This window comes from Myotis lucifugus, unplaced genomic scaffold (genome assembly GCF_000147115.1).
Source record: "Myotis lucifugus unplaced genomic scaffold, Myoluc2.0 scaffold_212, whole genome shotgun sequence".
Classification (NCBI taxonomy): Eukaryota; Metazoa; Chordata; class Mammalia; order Chiroptera; family Vespertilionidae; genus Myotis; species Myotis lucifugus.
The window spans coordinates 2,047,068-2,072,486 of NW_005871260.1; the positions used below are offsets into that span (position 1 = coordinate 2,047,068).

The 25,419-nt window shown below is 37.8% G+C and overlaps 1 protein-coding gene and 1 pseudogene across 2 annotated transcripts in view; both read left to right on the plus strand.

Annotated features, from left to right (window-relative positions):
* The window catches only part of RAP1B (RAP1B, member of RAS oncogene family), a 45,724-nt gene extending 32,317 nt beyond the window's left edge, over positions 1-13,407 (plus strand). Inside the window, exons 2-8 of one of the 2 annotated variants that reach the window (XM_006097887.3) lie at positions 2,882-2,964; positions 3,951-4,019; positions 5,514-5,570; positions 6,479-6,619; positions 8,733-8,876; positions 9,809-9,925; positions 12,086-13,407. In XM_006097887.3, the coding sequence (XP_006097949.1) occupies positions 2,908-2,964; positions 3,951-4,019; positions 5,514-5,570; positions 6,479-6,619; positions 8,733-8,876; positions 9,809-9,895 (555 nt within the window). In that variant the 5' untranslated portion in view covers positions 2,882-2,907 and the 3' untranslated portion in view covers positions 9,896-9,925; positions 12,086-13,407. Of the gene's footprint in view, positions 1-2,881; positions 2,965-3,950; positions 4,020-5,513; positions 5,571-6,478; positions 6,620-8,732; positions 8,877-9,808; positions 9,932-12,085 lie in introns of those variants that run through there. The other variant, XM_014463598.2, reaches the window with a different exon arrangement.
* A 9,051-nt stretch (positions 13,408-22,458) lies between these two features.
* LOC106698676 lies at positions 22,459-25,198 on the plus strand (annotated as a pseudogene).
* Positions 25,199-25,419: the final 221 nt, after the last annotated feature.

Consider the following 25,419-nt stretch of genomic DNA (forward strand, 5'->3'; position numbering starts at 1 on the left):
GCAGGAGTGAATTAATGCCTACTAAGTATAGGAATATACCAAATTGGGGGTGGGGGAAGGGAAAATCCTGCCTTCACTGAGCTAATATTCTAGAAAGATAAATAGGCTAGGCCCTGACTGCAGGCCAGGCCTAGGGGCCGTACCTGTGCACGAATTTCGTGCGCCGGGCAGAGAGAGAGAGAGAGAGAATGAGAATACATACACGCACTGAGGGGCCAGATTATTACGCCCACCTGACGTTTGTAGGCAAATTAGCTATAATTTCATGCTGCAGCTGCTAGAGGGCCAGACCATTATAAATAGGGAAGCAGGTTGTTTACCATGACAGTAGAAGTGATTTTTTTCTGAAGATATGAGTAAACAACGCAATTTAACAGCTTTTGAACGTGGGATGGATGGATGGATGGATGGATGGATGGATACACACACACTGAGTGGCGATAGATAGATAGATAGATAGATAGATAGATAGATAGATACACACACACACACTGAGTGGCCAGATTATTATGACCACCCCATCAGTACTTCGTTGGGCCATCTTTTGCCTTCAATACTGCGGCGATTCTTCTTGGTATTGACTCCATGAGATGTTGTTGAAAGGTGATGCGAGGAATCTGACACCATGACTGATGAATAGCACTGTCCAGTTCTGTGAGATTTGATGGTTGTAGAACCAGCTGCCTGATGGCTCTTTTAACTTTGTCCCACAAATGCTCAATTGGATTGAGATCTGGTGATTGTGGGGGCCACCTAAGCAAGGTAAAGTCTCCCTCATGTTCTTGAAACCACTCCTGCACAATACGAGCACCGTGGCATGGTGCATTGTCTTATTGGAAGAAGTCATCTCCATTGGGATACACCATCAACATGATAGGATGAACTTGATCAGCAACGATACTTAGGTATGTTGTGCTATTCAGAGGTTGTTGCACACGAATTAAAGGGCCCAAATCATGCCAGGAAAACATGCTCCAAACCATAACACTGCCCCCACCAGCTTGAAGGGTTGTACTCATACATGTGGGGTGCATGCTTTCATGCTGTTTCCGCCAAATTCTCACTCTGCCATCTGCATGATGCAACTGGAAACGTGATTTATTGGACCACATGACTTTTTTCCAATGCTCAACTGTCCAATCCTTGTGTTACTGTGCGAATTGGAGACGTTTTATCTTGGTAACTGCAGACAGCAAGGTGTTCAAACAGGCCTTCGGCTTTCATATCCCATACGATGCAGTGTACGGCTAATTTGCCTACAAACGTCAAGTGGTCATAATAATGTGGCCACTTGGGGGGAGTGTGTGTGTGTGTGTGTGTGTGTGTGTGTGTGTGTCATCCCAAGTTCAAAGGCCGTTAAATCACATTGTTTACCCATATCTTCAGGAAAAAAAACCATTTCTACTGTCGTGGTAAACAACCTACTTCCCTATTTATAATGGTCTGGCCCTCTAGCAACTTCAGTTCGAAATTATAGCTAATTTGCCTACAAACGTCAGGTTGTCATAATAATCTGGCCACTCAGTGTGTGTATATATATATTAGGTAGAAGTGAAGGAGAAAGTATTGAAAGAAAGTTCATGGCAATAAGCCTGGCATCTTGAGAAATAAAGGAGTGTCATAGAGATATAGGTTAAACAAAGGATATCTTTTCTAAGAATATAAGCTGGAAGAAAGAACATATAAAGAGATTTAACACAAAGAAATATACCAAAGTGAGTCCATTTATGATTGACTTTCAGAAGGGGCTATCAGATAGTGACTGGTTTACAGAATCATATTCACTGAAGCAAACAATTATTAGTTGATTAAATGTTTTTAAACCAGTTCTGGTAGTTACTTGTTGCTATGACTAAAGAACTATTATTTCTTGATTAAGAAGAAAGTTTAGAACCTGTTCTGGTGGCTACTTTTGTATCATGGCCACTGACCAAATTTTTTCCCCCTAGGAATGTGGGAGCTTTGTATTCTCATGTTCTCCCCTATTATGGAAACTTTTAGTGTCTCTGATAAGCCTTAGTATAGTTTGCTTCTTTTTGTTTTATTGCTATTGATACTTAGTATTTCATAATATTGAAGAGAGTCTGGGCATTCATATTCAATTTTGCCACTGATTCCTGACCATTTTCAGACACCTTGTACCTCTCCCATTTCAGCAATGAATATTTGGTCTGCTTTCTCTGCTAACTCATTTACCATTCATGTATCTCAGGGGTCAGCAGTTTTTTTTCTATAAATGGCAAAGTAAATATTTTAGGCTTTGCAGACCAGATGGTCTCTGCTGTAACTTCTTAACTGCCATCACAGCAAGATAGCAACCACAGACAATACACAAATGAATAGGCATGGCTGTATTTCAATAAAACTTTATGTATAAAAACAGATGGTGGGCTGGATTTGTCTATAGACTCCTGCCCTATCCTATTTATCTTTCTAGAATATTAACTCAGTGAAGGCAGGATTTTCCCTTCCCCCACCCCCAATTTGGTATATTCCTATACTTAGTAGGCATTCAATTACTTGTGACTCAGGATAGAAAGGAGGGTAAACATGTCTGTTGCTGCCATCTTATAACCAATAGAATATCCTTTCAAGCTTTTCTTCAGCCTCCTCCCCCCATTTTTTTTCTTAATAGAGTAAATATTTTATTCTAATTGAACTTAGGAAATGCTGAAAGTCATATCTGTAATTCTGCAGTTTCTTTCTGCATCTGATGTGTTAAAAGAGCCCATTCTTTAGTAAGTCTGTTTATGGGATGCTCCATATTAGTGTGGTATAGTAATCATCTTTAAATAAATCTATTTGCTTGAAGGTCTTATTTATATAAGGACCACCTGATTACAGAGATATTACTTAAGATTTTTTTTCTTTTCTTTAATAGGTACTAGCTTTTGACAGGTTTGCACCATGCGTGAGTATAAGCTAGTCGTTCTTGGCTCAGGAGGCGTTGGAAAATCCGCTCTGGTAAGTCATTCTCACTATACCTAAGCTCTTCACTCCAAGACATGTTCTTCTGTTGAGTTTTAGGTTTTGATTGTTGGTTTTCGTTTATCTGTTAAGGTGAAATTTCAGTAATTTTAGAAGCAATGTAATATTTTTCTTATAATTTTAGTCAACTCTTAGTTGTATCTGGGTAGATCATATTTTCTCTGGAACACTGGTTCCAGACCAACATGAAATATGCCAGAATACAGTGTGAGCTCAGCACAGAGGGTGAGAGCATATAAAAATGTGCATTTCAGAGCCACATAGGAGTTAATTTTGGTCTTTGTCATTATATATATTTTTATGTTAGAAAATATTAAATAAAGCTTATAAAAAACCTTTTTCAAATAACACCTCTGACGATACAGTTTTTACATTATTTTGACAGTCATATTTTCTGTATCAAGGAATAGTATAGCAAGAAAAAAGACACAGCTTGATGGTGGTTGGGAAAGGGAAGAAACTTAGGGAAAATAACTTGATGAATAGATGAGAGTTTAGCAAAGCCCCACAATAAGATAGATTGATCATCTCACTTGGCCACTTAGCACAGAACTTGACATGCTGAAATCAAACTGAGAAGTGTGTACAACAGAGCATGAGCTGCTTTTTCATGTGTAATTATATCCAGAGTAATGGGGAAGTGTTATGAGTGTACACACATGTCTGTACACAAAACAATTAGCCACTTTCTAATTAAAATTCAATTAAGATTGAAACTGGAAATATTTAAAAATTTTTAAATATAGTATGATCTCTAAATTTAGAATTACCTAACAAAGAGCATAGTGATTACTTTTTAAAAAAAACAACTTTCTAAGGTAATCTTACCAAATGCATGCATTCAAATGTGGTTGTGTTTTTTATCAGTGGCATAACTACTATGTGAAATCAATAGTTTGAAATGTACAGATTTGGATTTGTTCTTTTCTTTAGAAGTATAATGCTATGTTAATTTTTTTCAGACTGTACAGTTTGTTCAAGGAATTTTTGTTGAAAAATATGATCCTACGATAGAAGATTCTTATAGAAAGGTATATGTTACTTTTAAAGGCCTTTTGCTTTTCACTTTACTATAAATATAAATTATTGGTTTTAGCTTTATAATTATTGAATGTTATTTACATAGTGGGAAAAATTTACACTTGATTATTTCTTGGCATTGCATGTCTACCAGTTTATGAGGCTCTTGAAGACTTGGCTCTCGCTGTCCCTCTCATTCTCTCTTTCTCTCTCTGAGAATTTCAAGTTTATCATGACCCCACCATTTTAATTTGACAAATAAACTTAAGAGCTAGGCCATCCATTTCAAGTAGTAGCTTCATGGTCTATCCAAACCCCACCCCAAAGATGAAAAAATACTCTCGGGTTCCCTTCATTTTAACCTAAAGATGTGAGTACAGGAGTCTCCCTAACCTTCCTACTAATAACTCTTTGAGAAAGTGTCACTGCTCATAATAGAAAGGTTTATTGCGATGTTCGCTAACACAACATATGACAATAGAACTTAATGTGGAGACATTTTAACGTAATAGCAAGAAAGTTATGCCTCACCTTATGTAGCAGCCAACATAGCCCCTGCTGCTGTGCAGTCAGTGCGTTTCATTCCCTCCTTTGTCCACAGTCTACAAAAACAAAACAAAACTGGAAAGCCCTTCCTGCACCCTAGCTGTGAGGCAGTAGAACTTTTTTTCCACAGCTAATTTTAAATAACTTTTTTCCCTAGAAAATGTTGGGTGAAAGATGGTAACAGAGAAACACAATTTATTTTTTAGCTGTCCTCTGCTTCCTTGCTACCAGAAATTTTATTCCAATACAGTGAAGGGGGGAAGTGGTTATCTAGAAAAATGAAACTCTTTCTAAAATATTGGCAGAATTGCAGTAGGCAGAATCACTTCTGATATTATTCTCACTACAACTGGTTTTAATTTTTTAAGCTTTTTTGAAATAATTTCCTTTTTTTTTTTTAATGAAGGGGTGGTGTTGTGTTTTGTTTTGTTTTTTTGGTTTTTTTAATATATTTTTACTGATTTCAGAGAGGAAGAAAGAGAGGGAGAGAGATAGAAACATCAATGATGAGAGAGTAGCATTGATCGGCTGCCTCCTGCACGCTCCCCACTGGGCTCTGAGCCCACAACCCGGGCATGTGCCCTTGACCAGCATCGAACCCAGGGCCCTTCAGTCTGCAGGCTGACGCTCTATTCAATGAGCCAAACCAGCTAGGGCTGAAATAATTTCCTTTCCAGAATAAAGTGTTTAGTGATTCATATTGAGCTTGGATCTTGTCACTATCTGTGTTGAGTCGGAATACATGGTTTTTGCACCTAATACAAAGTTGGTGGACCTTAATTATCTAGCTATATTTTTCTTACGTTAAAGTATTGCTTGAGATTAGAGTTGCTATAATCTGTCTCTGTTTTAAATATCATATTAGCTTTTGTGTATATTAAGATAGTGTTGTTTATATATATATATATATCTATATATAAAAAAAAATGAAGGTCTATTTTGTCTTTCCCCCCCCCCAGCAAGTTGAAGTAGATGCACAACAGTGTATGCTTGAAATCTTGGATACTGCAGGAACGGTATGTAAAATGAAGAACCAAAGTATATGCACAACTTATGCAGTATTGTCCTTGTAAATGCTAATATTCTATAGACAGATGTTTTTTAAGCTTATTTAAAAGTACTACTTACATTAAATTGTAAAGCTTTTTTATTCTTGAATTCTACTTTTTCTGTGTGACCTTTGTAATTACAGGGAGTCAGTTATTTAAAAAGAAGTAGAAACTTGTTTGGATGAAAATTTTCAGTCTCACTAGTACTTTTAAAGCATGTTAAAATTTATTACCACATTTTAAATAATGTGGAAAATACTTGGGTATACTTATTTATTTCTATAAGATATATTTATTCCTCTGTAGCTGTGTGAAATATTTTGAATGATATCGTTCCTCCTTTAAAGTATTTACAAACCAACTAGATTTGTTGGTATCTGAAGGTAAAGGAAAGATTTATTCTGGATATATGGTATTCATTCAACTAATGTTTGAGTACCTGATATGTGCCATGGGCTGTGTTCTTTCCCTAATGGAAGAGAAAAGGTATGGGAAATGGCAAGATGTAGGTAAGCATGCTGGTGGACCCCATAGAACTAGAGCACTATGAGCTTAGCTGTAACTTGGGGACATATTTGGGTGCCCTACAAGTTATAAAATATTAAAAGCTTCCATTAAGTAGCTTTTAGAGACAGGATATTTCTGTTCCACTTGAGTATAGTTTTTGCACCTAAATCTGCTTTGGTGTATCATTTTTAAATTAAAAGCTTATTTTTTGAAATATCAGCTTTTCAAATAGCATCTTGCCACAGATTGTAATTTAAAGATATGTTACATAATACTACAATATTCTTCATTGAGCTCTAATTATAGACTTTAAAAATTGTCAAATTAACTGTCACAACATTATTTTTTAATGATTCTTTCTATTGTAGGAACAATTTACAGCAATGAGGGATTTGTACATGAAAAATGGACAAGGCTTTGCATTAGTTTATTCCATCACAGCACAGTCCACATTTAATGATTTACAAGATCTGAGAGAACAGATTCTTCGAGTTAAAGACACTGATGATGTAAGCTGACATCCTAATAAATAAATGTACTTTATTTTAAACTCTTATTGTAGTGATATCCAATTTAAAACTAAGAATTTAAAGTTGATGTATTTATTTGGGAGGCTTGTATTTCAAAAGCTTTTTCCTTGAGAGGCCAAAATATATCTTTAACCCTCATACCTATTTCAAATATATATAATGTGGAAAGTGAAAACACTCCTCTCCCCTTAACCTGTGTAAAATAAAATTTATATCCTTCCCATTTTTAAATCATGCATTTGGTGGGGAAGAAGGACAGATGTGGGTGACAAATGTTAACTAATAGAGCAAATTATGTTCTGGCCACATTACTGGTATATTTAAGAGCCTTTTTAACATATGAACACATCTAAAGAAACTGACAGAAAAGGAGCAAAATAATAATTATTTTTCAGAAAACCAACAAATATATTAGATTCTAATGTTAATTTACATGCCCCTTCAAAGTGCACCATAATGGAGTTTAATCCCTGTAGGAAACTTCAAAAGGATTATTTTAATTCCTTATCTTACTCTATATAGCAGTGGTTCTCAAAATTCATCTTGCATTAAATCACTAGCTAAAACTGGTTAAAACAGATTGCCAGGCCCCACCTGCCCCACTCCCAGAGTTTCTGATTCATTAGGTCTGGGATTGAGCTCAAGAATTTGTATTTCTAACAAGTTTCTAGATGGTGTTGATGTTGCTGGTCTGGCCCAACAATTTTAAGAACCACTGTAATATCTATAATTTAATTATGGTAAATATTGTGAGACTTCTAGGAAATGCTGTTGTTTCTTGGACTTCTGAAATAAAAACTTTGGGGCACCCTACATATTTATAGTGACCTCAGTGAAGCACTTCTTAATTAGTAAATCTGTTTTGTATTATCTGTAGTAACTACTGTACTTTTCTTCTATCAGTTGCATTAAACAAGTATTTATTAATATAACTAGAGGCCCGGTGCATGAAATTCGTGCACAGGGGCGGGGGGAGTTGTCCCTCAGCCCAGTCTGCACCCTCTCCAATCTGGGACCCCTCGAGGGATGTCCGACTGCTGGTTTAGGCCCAATCTCACAGTCCGGGACTGCTGGCTCCCAACCACTTGCCTGCCTGATTGCCCCTAACCGCTTCTGCCTGCCAGCCTGGTCACTCCCAACTGCCCTCCCCTGCTGGCCATCTGTGGTTGTGGGCACCGCCATCTTTGAGTACATGGCAGTCAATTAGCATATTCCCTCCTTATTGGCTGTGGGTGCTACCATCTTTGAGGATGGGGCAGTCAATTAGCATATTCCCTCCTTATTGGCTGTGGGCACCACCATCTTTGCGATGGTGAGGGTCAATTAGCATATTCCCTCTTTATTAAATAGGATACTCTATATCTTCCTAAAAAGCCAAAATTCTTGATTTTCTAGTTTGGATTTTTTCCCCCAAAATTCTTTAGAAAGTCAATCTCTAAATGATTAAAGGGAGTTTTGAAGAATAAGTATTATTTTTCCATAGTGTCCTTTTAAAATTACAACATCACACGCATGCAAACACATGATTAATGTGGTCTAGATTTTAGTAAATCAAGATGATTGTAACTTTGTAGCATTTTGATTAGACTCTAAATAAAAATTCTACTCTAGGGACTTTTCAAATTTCTCCTTTTTAAGTTGTAAAATTGAGAATAATTATTTGATAAATATGTGTCAGAAAACTTGAAGTTGATTCACATCTCTAAAAGAAACATTTTAAAATTTGGGGATATACTGGCTTTTTACAGCAACACCCTTTGGTACTTCCTTTTTGAAAAAGTTTTGTATTTTGCTTATTATAATCAGTTATAAGTCCATTGTGATATAATCTTAAGGGTTATTTTCCCCTTTCATAAACAGATCCTTGCTTGTTTTCTAAAATTTTCATGTGAAAGATTCTTAAATTAACATTATTAAGGCTTTCATATTTAACTGTAAATTATATTACAAATAATTAATTTAATATTTTTCTCTGGTGTAATATAAAAAATAATCCTTAGAGTTGACTCTAAGAATTCTTTGAATTTGAATTTGAATTTATAGCATATATTTATTTACTTATTTCTTTTTACCCTCACAAATATATTTTTAGGTTCCAATGATTCTGGTTGGTAATAAGTGTGACTTGGAAGATGAAAGAGTTGTAGGAAAGGAACAAGGTCAAAATCTAGCAAGACAGTGGAACAACTGTGCATTCTTAGAATCCTCTGCAAAATCAAAAATAAATGTTAATGAGGTATGGTGAACTATACTTTAAAATTTCTATTTGGAATTCAACATGCAGAATTAATGGAAAATAACGTATGTGTATTAACACAACCCCAAATTAATGTGTACTCGGGGTGCTTTTGTTGTTGTTGTTTTTCTTTTTCCTTTTAGTATTTTTTATTGACTTCAGAGAGGAAGGGAGAGCTAGAGAGAGATAGAAACATCAATAATGAAAGAAAATCATTGATTGGCTGCTTCTTGCACGACCCCTACTGGGTGGGGAATGGGCCCGCAACCCAGGCATGTGCCCTTGACTGGAATCGAACCCAGGACCCTTCAGTCCACAGGCCAACTCTCTATCCACTGAGCCAAACCAGCTAGGGCTCAAGGGTGCTTTGTTAATCCTTTTAGGCAAAAATCTTCTATTAAATAATATGCATGTTAATAAGCAACAATGTATTTTAACCTCATCATTAAAGTGGAATAAACCATGAAAGGAAGGAAGGCTGGAAAAAAAAAATGGTAGGGGTGGGGAAGACGAATTAAGCCTTTGGGTATATGAAAGATGTGTTATTTAAAAGAGAGCAAATTGAAAAAAGTATGCAGTTATTGCCTTGAAGGGGCTTAAAGTCGTATTGTAAAGATACATGGAAAGATCTGAAGAAGAGTAAATTTTCTAATTGAACTAAGGTTAAGATCTCTGTAGCTCCTTCAACTCAGTACTTATTTTAAGGAGAACAATTTTAGCCCTCCCAAAAAATAAACAGAAAAGAACTTGGCATTTATAAGAATACCTGGTTTTACTCTTATTTCTTAACTGAAAAAAAAATATTTCCTTTCTTGGGTTCATTTATATCCATGGAAAATTCTATTTTTTAATTTTACTTTTTTGTTTTTGTTGTTGTTGTTTTTAGTTTTTTGTCTCCTATAAATTAAAAATATATATATGTGTGTTTGCAGATCTTTTATGACCTAGTGCGGCAAATTAACAGAAAAACTCCAGTGCCTGGGAAGGCCCGCAAAAAGTCATCATGTCAGCTGCTTTAATATACTAAATGCATTGTAGCTCTGAGCCAGGTATGTTCGTTTATTTTCCTCCTTTTTTAAATCTTTTAACTTGTAACCTCAACTTCATTTAGGGCACTCTTGTTAAGACAGCAAGTATAGAATTTTTTCTTGTTCTAAAAAAGAAATAATTACTTCCCTTTTAAGATATTGATGAGTTAGTATAATATCCTAGTGATTAAAATAATTATTTCATTTACATATCATCAGAAGTATTACCCATAAGTGAATATTCTAGTTCATTTAATATATGCTTATGCCCCAATGGGACACTGGTTTTTGCTGACAATACAGTGATGAACAATACTGACCTCTCTTCGCTTCTTCATTGCCTTAATTGAAGTCTAGTGGTAGAGTTGGACAAATAATTGCAAACTATGATAAATGCTGTTATAGAATAAATCCAGCCTGGTACTGATAATAAGAATTCATGACACGTTTATCATATGCCAGGCACTCTTTTTAAATACTGTCTATGTTACAAATGAGTGAACTGAGACACAAAAAGATTACTTGTTCAAGCCCTGCAGTGAGTAAGTACAAAGCCAGAATTTAAACCCAGTGATCTGGAGTACATAATTTAAGCCATGGACTGGCTGCCAAGTCCATGCTTCATTACTAATGAGTACTATGTCATAATGAGTACTATAGGAGCATGTAACTGGGACACCAAATCAGGTATGTCACATGAACTATGGATTCAGGAAAAGTCTGTAAGAGACATCTAAGCTGAGATAGAAAAGTCAAATAGAAATTGTGTAGGGGATGGAGAATTCCAGCCAGAGAGAACCACAAATTCAGCCCACCAATGAGATAGCAAAGGAAAACTGAGCATATAACATTTTTATATAGTTTTTGAAAATAATCATATTAAATGAGTTAAACCTTATAAAGCAATTGATCAGTGCCTGGCACATGATAAATCCTCAACCATTTAGCTACTGCTGTTTGCCAATAATAATGGTTCCCTGCTCAGTGTTAAACCATATTGTACTGTACTCTTATCCTTGGGCACTTTATGTGCTTGTGATTCTGCTGCTGCTTATGTTAAATTAAATGGCCCTGTACTACCATAGCACTCTGGTTCTGTATCTTTTGGGGGGTTTTGACCCTACTCTCTGTTTAAGGCTTTCTGTTTAGAGGTATATCCTCTCACTTCTGATATTCTCTCTTTCCTGACCACATACATGCCCATTCTTAGCACACATGTGCCTGAACTCACACATTCCCACCTGTCCCTTCCAATTTGCTACATTCAGTCTGCTAGAAAAACTTAGCAAACTCAGTCTAAATGAGGGCTTAAAGTTCGAGGCATTTGGGAAATCAAACACATACGTATTAACAGCATTTCTGGAGCTCGCAATAAGTCTGATCCCCACAAAAAACAGTAAAAAAGGGAACATTTTTTTAGCCCAGACATGTATGGAGAAAATCATCCAAAGTAAATAGATATTTGGCAATGTGTTTTGACTTCTTTTATTTATATCACAATTTTTTAAGTTTACATGATTTTAGTGTAATACTAGCCTTTTTTCTGACATCTAAAAATTGATAGAATGTGTTTAAATATGGAATTAGAAAGTATATATATAACTCAACTGTAAAGAGCCATCATAGGATAATTTCTTGTCTGCTTCTCAGAACCAGCTTTTAGCCACTCTTATTGGAAGAGCGAGGAAGAAAGGCCTTGATTTTCTGATACTAGGAACCTTAGTGAGCTGTGCATTCTATACTTATGATGTAATTCTAGGATTGTGAACACTTGTAGAATCACCAATTTGTTAATATTGCTGTCTTTTCATCTTAATTCTAATGAAGTTGAACTGACGTAAAATTTCAATGTGGTTTCCTCCCTCCTCCCCCTGCTTTTAATCTTTGGAAGGTAATACACAGATTTGCACTAAGGGATACTCCCTTTTTTATCTAAGACTTTCATTTGACTAGCTTTCAAGAGGGCAGCAGGTTAGATGAAGTCATTCTAAAAAGATGAAAACATCTACCCTTGCTTTGCTTTGCTATGAGTTGTGGTACAACGTCATTAATGTAATGAGGACAAGAGTCTGCATTCTATTCATTTTTAAACCTTGAACACTGTTGTCTTAATGTGTTCCTTTGGCTCTTTTGTGTGCTATTTTCAACCCATGTTTGCAATTTATTTTTTTCTTTTGACAGGTCTGAAGAACTGTTGCCCAATTCAACAGTGCCAGCATTCCAACTTTGTTAAACCTACCAACATCTTAAATGGACTTTCTGTGGTGGTACCCTTTAAGAGGCGGATGAAAGCTACTACATCAGTTGCACATTCTAATCACTTTCCAGTATCACAAGAGAGATTTTTACTTATATAATAGCCCTAGTGTATGCATCTGGTAAAACCAGAGGCTACAATCCAGTATTACTGCTAAGAGACATTTTCATCCACCAATGTTGTACATGTATGAAAATGGTGTACTGTATACTATAACACGCCCCATACTTTGTTTTGGAGAGTACAATAATGTAAATCCTAAAAGCACCACTATTTTAGCATAATAAAAGAAAGTCCAAAGAGCTCCTATATAGACTACTCCAGATAACTTTGCTTCTTTGATACTTGTAGCTTATTGTAATTTTTTTTAAGAAAATCAAGGTCATTATCATTGTATTATACAAATAAGCGCTTTGATTAACACAGCTATATAGTTTTTTTAATTTTTAAAAAACCTGTGGAGACAGTGATCTTGTCTTTAAAAAATACAGTAGTCCTTTCAGTATAATGTCTTAGATTAAAGACGTTGCCTTTAATATCTGTTGGGAAGGAAATGTCCAGATTTTTCAAATCTCTTATTATATGTTTCCTTTTTTGTTTACATAGGGAACAATGTTTATAGTTGTGTGTACAGTGGGGGTCTACAACAAGAAGTGTATATTTTCAAACAATTTTTTAATGATTTAACAATTTTTGTAAATCATTTTCAGGCTTCTGCAGCTGTAGATTCTCACTGTGAACCCCTTGCTTGCTCATGCATACGTGTATTTGCAATACCAAATATACAGGTTTAGTATTTTTGCCTGTTAGTGATTGTTTCACATGTGTAACGTTTTGGTTGAGATGTTAAATGGTGGACGAGTACTGTGGATGTGAATGTGGGAAGTAATTTTAATCATGTATAATTGGTCACAAGGCCCAAGTTGCAGTAACTATTGCTGTTTTATTTAACAATGCCTTGTTGCTTTGTATGCATTAATGTTTGGGTGTAAAGATTGTGTGTCTATCCAACAGGGAGCCACAGTATTTAAATTGACCAACCTAATGTTACAACTACTTAGAGGTGGCCAAATGTAAACTAAAAGCCTTAATTAAAGTGGTGCAATTTTGTATAACTTAGCATCAGTAGTTCAATAAATTTGGATTGCCATGCAAGGGCTTGCATTATAATTACTTGCCACTTGAATGTGTTTTGTGTAATGTTTAACAGTGCTAGTAAATAAATATAGATTTAACTTCTTTTTAAATCTAATAGGTGTATTTCACATAGTGTGGTTTCATAATTTAACATTTGGGCAAGCAGACTCATTCATTACGTACAGAATAAGTGAAATATGTCATTTTTTCCCTAGTATTATTTGAATATCCATATAACAACCTTTTGAATTTATCCTTGGGAAAGAATTTTGTAAATCAAGCAATACTACTTAGGAACATATGCCTTCTGCGTAATGTTTAATAGCTCTTTGAGGTGTAAGAGGAAGAATTGAAAATATGTTGACAGATGTTACACATTTGGATTTTTTTTTTAATATAGGATGAAGTTATACTTAGAATATTATGGTTATAAAATTTTTTGAATGAAGTGGACTCAAGTACTTTCTTTTTAGATAATAGGTCTCTCTTTGTCTTATGTGTACTGTAATTCAGTTTTTTTGGGGGGGGGTGGTTGACACTTGCAAACAAATGTTAACTCAAACTTTCTTAAAGTATTTGTCAGCCACTGGAGTATATCATCAATTAATTACTGATACCATCTCATTTAGGGGTATCTGCCAATCCCCTAAATAGATTTTATTTGAATTGGATACTTCCATTTAAAGAAGAAAAGGGTCTTACTCCTTATATATTTAACTCACAAAGTTCCATGGATCTTTGTGTCTTTAAAGGTTCCATGGATCTATAAAAAATAAATAAATGTTTGTCCTTGCAGTAGCCCCACTTAACTAAAAGACTTATTTTGGCAGAACTGGTTGTATTTACAGTCATTGGGAGAAAATTAAACCCAAAAGACATGGGATTGTGGAGCACTAAAGTCACTTCAGTTTACTGTGTCCTGTTGCATCCATCTGACCCTCTTTGAGGGCACCCTCTTTTTTATAATATTTATATTTTTATTGATTTCAGAGAGGAAGGGAGAGGGGGAGAGAGAAACATCAATGATGAGAGAGAATCATCGATTGGCTGCCTCCTGCACAGCCCCCTACTGGGGATTGAGCCCACAACCCAGACATGCCCTTGTCCTAATTCAAACCCAGGACCCTTCAACTCACAGGCCAACGCTCTATCCACTGAGCTAAACCGGCTAGGACAACCCTCAATTCAAATGTGTGTTACCTACCATCTATGTATCAGGCTCAGTTCTAGGCTCTTAAAAACAGGTAATCAACAGATAAAATTTAAGTACTCCATTTTAAGCATTGTTCTAAGTCTGACAATAGAGCGGTGAGATTAACTTAGTACCCTGACCTCCTAGAATTTATATTCTATTGTAGAGTTTCTCAGCCAGCGCCATGGATGTTTTGTGCTGGATAATGAAGGAGTTGTGGGAGGCTGCCCTGTGCATGACAGGATTCTTGTAGCATCCGTGGTCTCCACCCACTAGATGCCAGTAATGCCATTGCCAGCTGTCCTCTAGTTAGATTTAGGGGAAGGGGAAGAGAGCAGGTGTTGACAGGCAAAATCACCCTGGTTGAGATCTGGTAGGAAATACATTAATTTATTTAAAAGTAAAAATACAAAATGGACATTTTATGAATAAGAATGTAATCTCTGGAACCAGATTTCCAGGGTTTTTAATCCCAGTTCTGCCACTTCCTAGCATGTGAACCTGGTTAGATGCCTCTATTTCCTTATCTGTATAATGGGAATGATAATAACACCTACTTCATAGGAGTTTAAAAGAGTGAAATAAATGCCAATACCATCCTCTAGGTCAAAATATATATATATTTGTATTTTGCTGATAGATATAGGGCTGTGGTTACACAGAAAGCACCATTATCTCTCATACAAAATAGTAACTGCACCTTAGGAATGCAAATCATATGTAGAAGGACTTAAGTGCTTAAACGGAAAAATGCTAAAGTAATCAGTCAGAAAACTCACAAGCTCCTTTTAATGTCCCCAGGGATACTTGTCGAAACTGGAATTTTAGAGAAAACCAGAAGGATATTTCACTTAATTTTTCTGAAAAATATAAAAACCCTATTTTGACTTTAATGTTGGCTCAGCTTTTTATATGAGTAGAAAGTTTTAAAAACTATTTTTGAAAGAGTTTTGCTTTGCTTTTTTAATCATCTTGACTTTAGATGTGGGGCAGCAAACTTAGAATCAATGCAACCTGGTTTTCGTTTACCTCAATCTGTGTCTTCTTTGAATTTAATCCCCATGTGTTGTTCTGTCTCCTCTCTATTAAATCTTGGAAATATAGGAAGGAGTTATAGTATTTTTATTTTATTTTTTTGTTAATCTCACCAGAGGATATTTTTCCATTGATTTTTTTAGGGAGAGTGTAAGAGAGGGGAAGACAGAGAAACATCAATGTGAGAGAAATACATGGATTGTTTGTACCCTGCATGAGCCCTGACCAGGGTCCAGGCTGGGGAGGAGCCTGCAACCAAGGTGTGCCCTTGACCAGAATCGAAACCGGAACCCTTTGGTCCGCAGGCCAATGCTCTATCCATTGAGCCAAACCAGCTAGGGCAGAGTTACAGTATTTTATAATTAATATTCCTATGACCTTATCTTAGAAATCAAGTGTTTGCAGGCTTCTCTCTCTTTTTAATATGTTTTTATTGATTTTTGGAGATTGGAAGGAAGAGGGAGAGAGAAACATTCATGAGTGTGCAACATCGATCAGCTGCCTCCTGTATGCCCCCTACTGGGGATCAAGCCTGAAACCTGGGCATGTGCCCAACAACCTGCAACCTTTCAACCTATCAGTGAGCCTTAACAAATTATGATTTATGGGACTCAAATTATTCTTAAAAATTGGTTCTGTAATTTGTTTCAGTGCATTAATACAGTGGTATGAATGCATGAGAAAAGTGTAATTGAGAATAGAACTAAATTTATGTTCTCTTAACTGATATTAAGAGAGGTATGTATGAGTGTTAGGATATTGGTACTTGTCAAAATTGGTTACTAAATCTATCAATGGAACAACTAAGTTAGTAGGTTTGATATTAGTTTATGTTTGAAAGGTAAAAATAATATACTCATTGCTAAATAGGTCTGTTTTCTAAGTGCTGCAGTGTTTTTTCAGATTTTAAAAAAATATTCCACATGTTGTAAATACTTTGAACTTGCTCCCTTAAAACATCTTTCTTAGTGGCCTATAGATTACTGACTTTAAGAATTAAAAATTTTGACCAAATTTAGGGATAGCTACCTGATTTTTTTTTTAAGCTAAAAATCAACAAACGTATTCAATATTGCTTATCTACCTTGTTTTATCATTTATAGGCAATCAATAATATCTCCTGATTTGCCTAAAAGGAAGTGGAGACAGTTTTTACTGTTTTATATTCTGAACCTAGTTTAACATGGTTTTCCTTATACAGTTACATACATGAGAATAATGCAGATTCAGCATTTGGGTCAAAATGCACCGTTTTGTGTTTTTGTTTTTTGTTGTTTTTTTTTCCCTGAGAATTAGCACAGATCTTACAGGATTTTTATGTGAATAATATATTCATTAAGTCAAGGTTTTCAGCAGTTTTTAAAAAGGCAGAGATCAAAGCCTTTCATGTTTTTGTCATTTGCCATTATTAGTCCTTCAAATTTCTGTGTATAGTGTGGTAGTTTATGTTCCCTCTAAGCACTACGTTCAGAACAGGAAACTGTTACAGTCATGTGCTGCATAATGTTTCCGTCGATGATGGACTGCATGTACAGTGGTATACCTTATAGCCTAGGTGTGTGTAGTAGGCTAAGCCATCTAGGTTTGTGTAAGTGCAATCTATGGTGTTCACATGACAAATCATCTAACAAAGGATTTCTCAGAACATGTTAAGCTGCTCATGACTTTATTGTCAAACTTTTGAATGTGCACCTTTCTGTGCTTGGGGCAGAGGGAAGTAGCAAAGAGTAAATGCTAGCCCAGCCGCCGTTACTCAGTTGTTGAGCATGGACCTATGTACCGGGAGGTCATGGTTTGATTCCACCATCAGGGCACATGCCTGGGTTGTGGGTTCAGTTCCCAGTGTGGGGCATGCAGGAGGCAGCCAATCAATGATTCTCTCTCATCATTAATGTTTCTCCCTCTCTCTCTCTCTTCTCTGAAATCAATAATGTTTTAAAAAAAGTAAATGCTAAACCCAGTTCCTGCAAGACGCTTAATGCATCAATGGTGGGTAAAACAACTCAAAAAGTTTCAAATAAGCAAAAATCTAATATATCTAATAATAGATCATATTCTGTTATCCATACTATACAAGTGACCTAAAAGTAAAAATTGCTTTCAAATGTATAATTATTAGTTTTACTCAGGTCAATGTTAGATTCTCTGAGCAAATCAACCAGTGGTGAAAAACTACATGGCTGGCAGGAAAAAAATGAGTATCTTTACATACTGGAAATGGAGTATAATCAAATTGGTGTGGTATGTAGTGAGTAGTTATGAGGGAGCCACTCTACTGTTCTAAGTGAGTACTACGACTAAGTAACATTTTGACAGCTGTGTGAAAGATAGCCAGAGAGGAGTAATAGTAGAGCTGGAGTTGACCCAGCCAGCTTATAGGCTGCTTGGGTCTGGAAGCATGAAGAATATAGGGTTGGAGCTCTGATGAAAAGGAGCCCAAGAAATTTTTTAAAGGAGTAACTGGAAAACTGGTTAATGACTTAGATGCGGGGGCTGAAGCAAAGTAAAATATCTGATTATATTAGCAGAACCAGAGTGAGCACCAATGAAGATAAATTGAAGAAGCCAGCAAGGAATTGGTTTTTAGTGTATGAGCGAAAGAATTTTTTGTTAAGACAAAGTTTAAGTTAAGTGAAATATTGTCATGAGTATCTTCTGAGGAGAGGCTTTTTTAACAGTTGGACCTTTAAGTCACTGACATACAGGAGGCAACTGAAACCATGAATGTGAATGAAACTATTTTCATAAGAATTAAGCATGAGAAAGAAAAATAGGACATCCTGACCTAAGAGGACTGGGAATGGGGAGGGGAGGGTTGGAGTACAAAGGGCTGCTCTTACAGATAAGATAGCCTTCTATCATCTGAGCATACAGAGGCTGATGGCAAGGAGCAAAATCATGTTCCCCCTACTATGCTATAAGCCAGCAGTAATTCCATCCTCTGGACACATCATAATTTGTATCTGTCTATATACTTCTTAGGGGAGAACTGGCTACTAATCTAAGGAGATGATAGGATAGTTTTGGAAATAACATCCTCTAAATTAGTACCAGGTCTGTGGATGTCAGTATAAGGATTAAAAAGTCTGTTTCAGAGCCAGTGTTGATAAACTTCAAATTGAGCAGCACCAAGACCACAAGGCATCTTTCAAATACATATCATTGAAATATTTCTCCATACACCTTTCCAATAATATAAACATTTTTGTTCCTCTCATTTTTCTTAAATGGCACTTTGGTGTTTTACCCACAAAAATGTGTTAGGTGATACTAATTCTTATTAACTAGGTTCTTATGTTGACCTATTATTTTCTAAAAAGATGAATGTCCTAGTTAAACAGTATGTATTAGTTCCTAAGGCTACTATAACACATTACCACAAATCTGGTGGCTTAAACTTGCTTGCAGTTCTAGAGGCCAGAGGTCCAAAATCAGTGTCAGCAAGCCTTGCTCCCTCTAGCGGCCCCAGGAGAGAATCCATTCCTTGCTGCTGGTGTTCCTTGTCATTAGGCCACAACCCAAACTGTGCCTCCGTCTTCCTAACTCTGTGTTTTATCTCTCACTTTTAAGGACATTTGTGATGGCATTTAGGGCCCCTCAGCACAATCCAGGATATTCTCAAGAGCCTTAACCACATCTGCAAAGAATATATATATATATATTTATATATATATATATATATATATATATATATATATATATATATATTTTTTTTTTTTTTAATTACAGTTGACCTATTAGTTTCAGGTATACACCTCAGTAATTAGACATTATAAAACTTCCTAAGTGATCATCCCAAAAACCCACCTTTTTAAAATAAAAGTAATATACATTGGTTTGGGCATTAGGAGTCAGGCATATCTTTGGGAGACATTATCAGCCCACCACACAGTGTTTTACTAATTTTGCAATAACAAAGACTAGCACGGGTCTACTCTAGAATTACCCAAAGTATGCTGAATTAAATCAGACCTAGGAAAGCTCCAGAATTAAGCTACTCTGCAGTGATGCTTCCTGAGGAAGCTAGAATCAGACACAACTTGCAGGAGTCAGTCAGAGGTCTAGTCTGGGCTATTTTGCAATTCAAGAATCAACATAGTGTCCATGGAATGCTGTGTTAACCATTTCCCACTGAATAACCTACTGGTGTTAAACATACATCCTGTGTACTATAAATATTTTATATTTTTCAGTGATGACAGCAATTTCCCCCTTCCACTGAGTAATGTAAATAGCAAACTTTATTTTCTTAATCATTTTCAGCCACAAGAGGGCTTTTCCTCCACCTCACCTGCCCCCCCTTAATCAGAAATACATGATTCATATTAGAAGACAGTGAGTGCTGCTGAAACCAGTGTCATGATTTAGAAGATTGTACTCAATTTCTGCCCTTAATTTTATGTGTTGTTTTTGTTTTTTAGAAATGGGAGGAGTGTGCAGGCACAAGAATTAGATGATAAAAATCATGGTTAGATGAAGTACATTGAACATTCAAACAAATTAGGGATTAATTCAACCCAATGGGTTTGAGTTTTTTAAAAATATCTGTTAGTACACCCTGCATAGGAGGGAGGTTTCTGTCACTGGATCTTCTCCACATAGGCCTTATTTGTTAATTATTTAAAGCAATGGTGTAAGGAGATGGTAATTATCTGTGTGGTTTACATGTCTAAGACACATGTTCCCAGAAGTTGATCCAGTCATCCTTTCCTAGAACTATTCTGGAAATAGTTTCGTCACTTCACTCATTCTTTCCTTAGAGTTTTCTGAATTCAATAAAATAACAATTTTAACTGAAGAGTTATAGAGTCTATTTTATTAGGCTGAAAGACAATACCTGAACTACATCTTGGGCTCCTTGTAGAAACTGAACCAGTTATTATTTAGCAAATGCCTGACTTGATTTTTCAGCCAGCTCCTAATTTTTCAGAAACAGCCACCACCATGACCCTTACTGATTCCACCAATGCTGTCATGGAGGATGGCCCTAAGGAAGAAAGTGGCACCCACTGTCTCTCCCCTCATCCTCCCACTCTAAACGCGTACAGGATATTCCTGTTATCAGGGCACTCTCCCCTTAGCAGGATGTGGCTAATGCCGGATACAGAATTAATGATTTTGTTGCCCTAGGCCCTCTGCCAAGGGTCTTCTTGTTCAGGGACAGTAAAGAGAACAGGTCTCAGAATGTCATCCAAATGGAATAAATGTAACTTGTCAGCCCTGGAAAGTGAAGACAGTTTACAGTGTTACCTCCCCCACTGTCTGTCAGCTGCATCTCCCCAAGAGTTCATCTACCCAAGGCTATTACATCATAAGGAAGGAATTTTTATTTTTATTTTTTTTTAACGTTTAACACATATTTATTGAGCATCTATTACGCGTTAGGCACTAAGGACATAGCAGTGAGTAAAATGAAGCCCTTTTCCTCCTGGATCTTACGTTCTAACTGGACAGTGATTATTAACATGTACGGAGGGCTCACCATGTACCAGGCCCTGCTCTAGAACTCTGCACAATGGGGCATGCCCTCTTTTTTTTTTTTAATTAAATCTTTATTGTTCAGATTATTACATTAGTTACTCTTTTTCCCCACCATAACTCCCCTCCACCCAGTTCCCACCCCACCCACCGCCCTCACTCCCCACCCACTGTCCTAACCCATAGGTGCACAATTATTGTCCAATCTCTTCCCTCACCCCCCACATCCCTTCCTCACCCCCCAAGAATAGTCAGTCCATTCCCATTCTATGTCCCTGATTCTATTACAATCACCAGTTCATACTGTTCATCAGATTATTTATTCACTTGATTTTTAGATTCACTTGTTGATAGATGTGTATTTGTTGTTCATAATTTGTATCTTTACCTTTTTCTTCTTCCTCTTCTTAAAGGATACCTTTCAGCATTTCATATAATACTGGTTTGGTGGTGATGAACTCCTTTAGCTTTTTCTTATCTGTGAAGCTCTTTATCTGGCCTTCACTTCTGAATGGTAGCTTTGCTGGATAAAGTAGTCTTGGTTGTAGGTTCTTGGTATTCATCACTTTGAATATTTCTTGCCACTCCCTTCTGGCCTGCAAAGTTTCTGTTGAGAAATCAGCTGACAGTCGTATGGGTACTCCCTTGTAGGTAACTGACTTTCTTTCTCTTGCTGCTTTTAGGATTCTCTCTTTGTCTTTTGCTCTTGGCATTTTAATTATGATGTGTCTTGGTGTGGTCCTCTTTGGATTCCTTTTGGAAGGAGGGCAGGGCTAGTCAGAAAGGGGCTGCCCTTGCTCTCTTTTAGGTCTTGGTTGTGGAATTCAGCAAATGGGCTGTAGTTCAACTGTCTAAGTGGCCAAGTTGGTGGAGGGCTGGGCTCTGTCTGGAGACAAAATCCCATTTGATCCAGTGATCCCACTTCTAGGAACATATCCTAAGAGACCTGAATCACCAATCAGAAAAAAATATATGCACCCCTATGTTCATAGCAGCACAATTTATAACAACTAAGATCTGGAAACAGCCCAAGTGCCCATCAGCAGATGAGTGGGTAAAAAACCTGTGGTACATTTACACAATGGAATACTATGCTGCTATAAAAAGAAGGAACTGTTACCCTTTGCAACAGCATGGATGGACCTGGAGAGCATTATTCTAAGCAAAATAAGCCAGTCAGAGAAAGAGAAGTATCACATTATCTCGCTCATATGTGGAAACTAATGAACAAAATAAGCTGATGAACAAAATAGATCCAGAGACATCGAACCATGGAACAGACTGATGAATTTCAGAGGGAAGGTGGGGGTTGGGGTTGGGAGGGGAGAGATTAACCGGAGAACTTACATGCACATATGCATAGCCCATGGACACAGACAATGGTGTGGTGAAGGCTGTAGAGGGGAGGTGTGGGGAGGAGGGGGTCAATGGGAAAAAAACACAGGCAAAAGAAAGTAAAAAGAAATAAAAAGTAAAAACATAAAAAAGCTATATGCTCATGTGGGCACAATCAGAAGCCTATAATTGATGTAGCATATTGGAAAAAATGATTTCTTTCTCTTTTTTTCGAGCTTGACTTTTCCCTTGACAGTTTTACATTAAATGTCTTATCTTTGAGTCTGTGTTTACCTTGCTGAAAGAGATCATTATGCTAAGAGAATATTCTATTCTGTTGATATTATTTAAGTAACTATTAATACAATTTTATAAATAGACATAATTAACTCAACACTGGCAACTTTCTTTGAAATTTTCTCTTTTCCTTCCTGAGCTTATTGTAATCTCTGACTGGAACTTGTAAACATCTGTCTAAAAGTGATGAAATATCCCCCATTTGGATCCCAATCAGCTCAGCAACAGAGACTATCATGTTTAAGAGCTGAGCATCACTGCAGTAAGGTAAAAATGAACAAACTAAAGTGTTCTAGTGGGAGAAGCTCACAGGCTAATAATCCCTCTAAAGATTCCCTTTATCCAAAGCTGAGACTTTAGGAGGGAAGTGTTAAAGGAAAATGATTACTAGAATAACATCATAAGTAAAACACTCAATGGACGGAAAGTAAGGATTTTTCTTAGAAGATGAGTTTGTAATAGAATGTGCCAGAGGCCCCTCCAGTGTCCTCAAGCCTGCCTGCTCCCTCTCTGCCTCCATAAAGGGTAGAATTTGCCCCAACATATTACCCCACCCTTTGTACCTCTGCAGACATCCGTTAATCCAGAGAAGTCTTTTGTGTCATCTGGAAATGGATATTCAAAAGGTAAAAACACCTTGCAGCCTTACTGCAGGTCCAAACTTATTACATCCTTAGCAAGTACCAGTGGAAGGACGAATCATCTTCTTTAATCTTTACAGCGAGGCTCCTACCAGCTGGCTTTTTTTCAGTCTCACAAAGCAACCACACACCTGGAAACCCAGACTTCAGCCCTCCTCTGTCCCATCTTATCTGCCCCCAAAGCTGAGTGAGGACTGAACATAACTGTTTTTTAAAACGTTTTTATGAATCCCTTTGATTAAAGAGTTGGCCATATTTTCTGTTGTTACCACAAGCTCTTCTGTTAATCCAGTGAACAAACATTTATGAAACACTTATTTTATGGCCACTCACTGTGCTAGACTCAGGGAACACTATAGTCATGCTCTTTCCTTCATGGGAAAGACAGACAGTAAAGAAGGCTCAGCCCCACTGTGGTCCATGCTATGAAGATGACAAATGTGATGGCCTGAGTGAGGCAGGTAGGAATGGATGGATCAGGGCTATCTGAACTGAGAATTGGAGCATGAGAATAAGTCAGATTTTCCTCGTGCACACATCTTATAGCGTTTTCTTTTTAATAAAATATCAATCTAATATCCCACATAAACAAAAGTGTGTGTCTTTTGTTTTTTCCCCAGAGTATAAAGGTCATGAGACCAAAAAGTGAGAAAACCACTAGCACTGTGGCTTATCCCCAGCCATGATTGGTCCATTTGTGGCTCTGACCTCAGATGGCGCCATTGTGATGGAATTGCAAAGCACTCCTATATAAGGCCCTGTCTGGGCCGAGGATTTCGTCCGTTATAGCCCAGGAAGCTGTTTTTGGTGACCTGTGGACTTGGACTCCTTTGCTTGTTGTTGCCATTGTTTGATCTTGTTTGTGTTCTTTGAACACCATGTCTGACTTGGCAACCTCCTCTTCCCACTTTTCCACCCCTCCCGTTCCCCAGGTGCACTTCGTTGGCGATTATGTGCTCCTGCGAACAATAGGGAAGGGAGCGTGGGCCACGGTGAGCTTGGCCCGGCACGTGCCAACTGCCACCGAGGTGGTTATCAAAACCATCGATCGAAAGGGCAGCTCTGAGTTGCCTCAAGAAGCCCATTGTCTTGAGAGCTTAAACCACCCAAACATCACTTCACTGTTTGAGGTGATTGTCACCCAGGACAAGTTTTACCTGGTGATGGAGTACGTGAGGGGAGGGGACCTCCGAGAACACCTGGAGACCTCCGGCCCCCTGACTGAGCGAGAAGCACGGGCCGCGTTCCGGGAGCTGGTGTCGGCGCTCCAGTACTGCCACCACAGGGGCATCGCCCACCGGGACCTGAAGCCCGCCAACATCCTCCTAGATGCCAACAGGAGCATCAGACTGGCCGACTTTGGTTTCGGGAAGGAAGCCAAGGGCCAGAAACTGAGCACCTTCTGCGGCACCATCTATTACATGGCCCCCGAGCTCTTGAAGAGACAAGACTACGATGGCTGCAAAGCTGACGTCTGGAGCTTGGGGGTGACCTTATACAAGATGCTGACGGGAAAGGTGCCGTTCCGGGGGGACAACATTGTACGACAGAGGCAGAAGATCCTGGCGGGGAAGTTTGAAGAGCCGAACTTCGTGAGCAGGCGGGGCAAAAATTTGTTAAATCGCTTACTCACTCTGGACCCCCAAAAGAGGCCGACCATGGAAGAGGTCATGGAGGACCGCTGGCTCAACGTGGGCCAGGAGGATGAGCCGCTGCGGCCCTACAGCGAGCCGCCCCAGGAGGACTTGGACCCCCACGTCACCGCAGTGATGCTGGGCCTGGGCTTCAAGCAGGACCAGATCCAGCAGTCCCTGACAAACAGAAGATTTGACAGAGTGATGGGGACGTACCGCATCCTAAAGATGACACAGCCTAAGATGCCCGGCCGCACCATCCGGGTAAGGCCCCTACCCCTCCCTTGAGGCCAGGAGCATTTTATCCAGCCAGGAGGTCGGTCAGTCAGTTGATAAAAAAGACTGAAGAGCCTTCCCTGTTCACTAGGCTGCCCGGGGTGGAAGGTGACCACTCCCCCACCCAACCTGGTGGAAACCATATCCCACCAGTGCCCCAGCCGACCCCCCCCTGCGTTCAGGACAGCTACCCCCAGCCCAGTCCTGAAGCGCGGCCCTGGGGGCTCCCCCCA